This window comes from Citrus sinensis, chromosome 7 (genome assembly GCF_022201045.2).
Source record: "Citrus sinensis cultivar Valencia sweet orange chromosome 7, DVS_A1.0, whole genome shotgun sequence".
NCBI classification, from domain to species: domain Eukaryota; kingdom Viridiplantae; phylum Streptophyta; class Magnoliopsida; order Sapindales; family Rutaceae; genus Citrus; species Citrus sinensis.
The window spans coordinates 20,553,430-20,557,956 of NC_068562.1; the positions used below are offsets into that span (position 1 = coordinate 20,553,430).

At 35.9% G+C, this 4,527-nt stretch overlaps 1 protein-coding gene and 1 non-coding gene across 2 annotated transcripts; one reads left to right on the plus strand and one right to left on the minus strand.

Annotated features, from left to right (window-relative positions):
* The first annotated feature begins 2,337 nt into the window (after nt 1-2,337).
* LOC127898868 (uncharacterized) lies at nt 2,338-4,284 on the plus strand. Its single transcript, XM_052431365.1, has 3 exons — nt 2,338-2,451; nt 3,380-3,790; nt 4,021-4,284. Exons 1-3 carry the CDS (start codon nt 2,338-2,340, stop codon nt 4,282-4,284), a joined length of 789 nt encoding a protein of 262 aa, XP_052287325.1.
* On the minus strand, nt 2,692-2,798 carry LOC112495920 (small nucleolar RNA R71). The gene has a single exon (XR_003062338.1). It is a non-coding gene; the product is annotated as a small nucleolar RNA R71 (small nucleolar RNA).
* Nucleotides 4,285-4,527: the final 243 nt, after the last annotated feature.

Genomic DNA, 4,527 nt, shown 5'->3' on the forward strand with positions numbered 1-4,527 from the left:
AATATATAATTTAAACTAAGTGCCAAAGCAATTAATACAGTACAGTGCAACACCAAACATATTATAACTAAAAAATTAAGGAAAATTATCAATCATATACCCTTAGTTTACTCTGTTATTAAATTTACTACAACACTTTTAGGGTATATCAGTCGTCCACCCTAAGTTGACAAAATGTATTTGCTATCCACCAAACCATTAGTTGCCGTTTAAATATGATGATGTTAGAGGGGTGATTTGGTCTTTTCATATGATACAAGTGATAATTTAAGGGTAGATAAGTGATAATAAGAGATTTTAAGAGTATACAAGTGATAATTTTGAAGGGTAAAATTGTCAATTCGCTATAGGTTCGTTAACTTTCAAACAGCAGCTAATGGTTTAGTGGTCGGCAGATAACTTTTGTCAATTTAAGGTGGACGATTGATACACCCTTAAAGTGTTGTAGTATTTTTTATAAAAACAAAAATTTAAGGTATCTAAATGATAATTTTCAAAAAAAATTAATAATACAGTACAATGCAGCATCAAACGTTGTACATGATTATTATAATACAGTTTTAGACTTAAATTAAGATTACTTAGAGAGTAAATGATATGTTTTTATTGCATTTTTGTTACATTTTGTATAAACATTCATTTTAGTTTAGTCTTAACAAATTTTTTGCTTGATTTAGAGTAATTCGTTCTCAAATTGTGTGCATAATTGTAGGTGTCCAGAAGCTTATTTTGCATAGAAGGAATGCTGATGCAACAGGTTTGCAAAAATGAGGAAGCACATGGCTACATAAGAATTGAAACAAAATCTGGAACAATGTAGTGTTGTAGCCGTTGCTGGAGCAACCATTGCTGTAGCAATCCTGGAACAACGACAAAGAAAATTTAGCGCGAGATATATGCAAAATCCCGATTTGCAGTTTCCTAAACTGACTTGTGCGCGCCCTAGGCTTCTGTTTACCCTAGTTTTCATATATAAAAAGAGCACGCATCATATGAAAAGGGGGCGGTGAATTATCATCGAATGAATCAAGAGGAAAAAAAAGGAAAAATCAAAGTTCACGGGAACATAAGTCTGTACCAGTGAAAAAATCAGCAGAACTATTGTGGATTCAATTTTCATCGTTCTTTACTTGTTTTTTTTTCTTACTCTTTGATTGAACCGATGTATTTCATGGCTGATACTTTGCTGTTTGTTTTTCTTTTTCAAAGTATGAACTAAATTTGATTATAGTTGAGTGACAAACAATCTCAATGGGTTTTTTACTGTTCTTATGAGTTGCTGCAAGATTGCTATAGCATTTTGCTCTAATAGCTTACATTATAATCATTATTTCAGTTGACCACCCATTTAATGGTTCAAGTTAAGAGAGAGCCGCGAAAGGGCCTGTCTTAGTGGAAATTATTAGAGTAATACTTGATTTTAATTTAAGTTTTCTGGATTAAGTTTACTTGAATCCCAAAAGGGCCACATTTGAGTTAAGATTTGTGAAGCTCTAGACATACGAATTCACCTTGTAGGGTAGAGAGAGTGTATGTTCATAATGTCATACCTTAGGTGGAATAACAACTGGTCATTGTTAGGGTGCTTAAGGGTATGAGAAGTCTAACAAGCGACAGCTGAGGATGCAAAATAATTTTGCCTAGTGATGTAGGAATTACTGCAGCAACGAGTGTTAATTTAAACAAAACAGTCAGCCCATGAAGAGAGTTTGATCATTCAGCTACCTCATTCCCGTTGAATTCTTTTTATGGAATTCATCTAATTTACTTCATTACTGCATTTATTTGTTTTACTTTTTTTTACAATTGTTTATTTCGGTAGTAATCAACTTTAATTAGATTCTTTTTGAAATAAAGGAAGTTTGCACTATCGTGATTGTGTAGCCTTTCTAGTAACATCAGTCCCTGTGGAGACTATCTTGAATATTCATCACTTTATTACTTGTTGTGTACACTTGCACATTGACATTAATAGCAATTGAGTAAAAAAATAACCAACAAGTTTTTGGCGCCGTTGCTAGGGATTGATTGTTTATTTTTGAGGTGTGAAGTCAATCTTGACAGTGGCAACTTGATCTAGTTCGTTCTATTTATTGACAGATCAACACTTGCATGCGTAAAGAAAGATCTGTTGAATTTCAATTTGATCCTGAGATTGAAAGGACTGTAAGGAGACTGCGAAGACAACAAAGAAATTCAAAAACTGCTTTAGAAATGGATAATCTGTAGGATGTGGGAAACTTGGATCCTCATGGGCCACTACAACCTGTCAATATTCAAGAGGGGCAAAATGAGCATGTTAATTAGAGACAACCAGGCAACAACAATATCATTTACATGGCAGATGACAGAGATAGGGCTATCAGAGATTATGCTGTGTTAGCTCCTCAAGTTGTACATCCTGGAATAGTCAGACCTAAAGTGGAAGCCGCTAACTTTGAACTTAAACCAGTAATGTTTCAAATGCTACAAACAGTGGGCCAATTTAATGGACTGCCATATGAAGATCCTCATCTCCATCTTAAGTTGTTTTTGGAAGTGATGATGCTTTTAAAATTGTTGGAGCAACATATGATGCTTTAAGACTAAGGCTTTTTCTTTACTCCTTGAGAGATTGAGCAAGAGCATGGTTGAACTCATTACCATCTGATTCCATCACTATATGGAATGACTTGGCTGACAAAGAATGCAAAATTGCAAAATGGGATCACTTCCTTTTACGAACTTGAAGATGAGAGTTTGTATGAGGCTTGAGAGAGATTTAAAAAGTTGCTCAAAAGGTGTCCTCATCATGGCATTCCCTGTTGCATACAACTAGAAACCTTTTATAATGGGTTAAATCTAAGTACGAGATTGATGGTTGATGCTTCAGCAAATGGAGCTCTATTATCTAAATCTTACACTGAAGCCTATGAAATTTTGGAGAGAATTGCCAACAATAATTATCAGTGATCATCAACTAGACAAACGGTAGCAAAAGGAGATGCAGGGGTACATAATATAGATGCAATTACAGCATTGTCAGCTCAAGTAACTTCATTGACTAACATGGTGAAAGCCATGACTTCTGCTCCTGTAGCAGTAAAGCAAGTTGCTGAATTGTGGTGAGGAGCATGTATTTGACGACTATCCAGGAAATCCAGCATCAGTAAACTATGTGGGCAACTTCAACCGACAGCCTTAGAACAACCTATACTCAAATACTTACAACCCTGGATGGAAGCAACACCCAAATTTCTCATGGAGTAATCAAAATCAGCATGCTCCAGCACCGAGTGGACAGAACATACATACTCAACCACTTGGTTTTCATCAGTAGAATCAAGGGCAAAAACACACTAGCCATGATCCACTTACTTAATTGTAAATACTGATTAAGGAATATATTGCGAAGAATGAATCAATTGTGCAAAGTCAAGTTGTATCTCTAGGAAACCTGGAAAATCAAATTGGACAACTTGCCATAGCAATGAGTAGCAAATCTCAGGGAAGTTTATCCAGCAATACAGAAGATCCAAGAAGAGAGGGTAAAGAACACTGTAAAGTAATCAACCTAAGATCTGGAAAGAATATTGATATCCTTGTTGATGTGACTAAAAAGAGGTTGGAACTTAACTCCTCACAAGAACCACCTCAAGATGAGAGCATGTTACAACAACCCAGCCATCAAGATACTGGTGCTAGTGGTCAACCTATAGCAACTTTAGAAGGGAATCAACCAATAACTGCTGAAGAAGAAGCTGCAACACTAGTGGTGACAACTTACAATAAATCAAAGGAGCAGAGATTGGTATCTCCTGAAGCTATCCAGCAATTTAGGCATCCACCTCCTTTCCAACAGACAGAAACAAAAACAAGACAAACAGTTTAGCAAATTCTTGGAAGTGCTGAAACAGTTACACATCAACATACCTTTTTGTGGAAGCATTGGAACAAATGCCTAATTATGTGAAATTTCTAAAAGATATCTTGGCAAGAAAAAGAAGGTTGGGAGAATTTGAAACTGTTGTTTTAACACAGGAATGCAGTCACATGCTTCAAAGTAAGATCCCTAAAAAATTGAAGGATCTAGAAAGCTTCACAATACAATGTACAATTGGAACTAAGTACAATGACAGAGCACTCTGTGACTTGGGAGCCAATATTAATCTGATGACATTATCTGCATTTAAGCAATTGGGAGTAGGAGAGTGCAGGCCAACAACAGTCACTCTGCAATTAGCTGGCAGATCTCATGCATACCCTGAAGGAAAGATTGGGGTTGTATTGGTGAAGGCTGATTAATTCATCTTTCCAGTGGATTTCATTGTACTAGACTTTGAGGCTGATAAAGAGGTACCAATTATACTTGGAAGACATTTCTTAGCAACCGGGAAGACTCTGATAGATGTACAGAAAGGAGACCTAATAATGAGGGTGAATGACCAACAAGTCACCTTCAATGTATTAGAAGCTATGAAGAGTCTTGATGAGGTAGAAGATTGCAATTTCCTGAGTGTTGTGGATCTTGCTGTAGCAAACAAAATA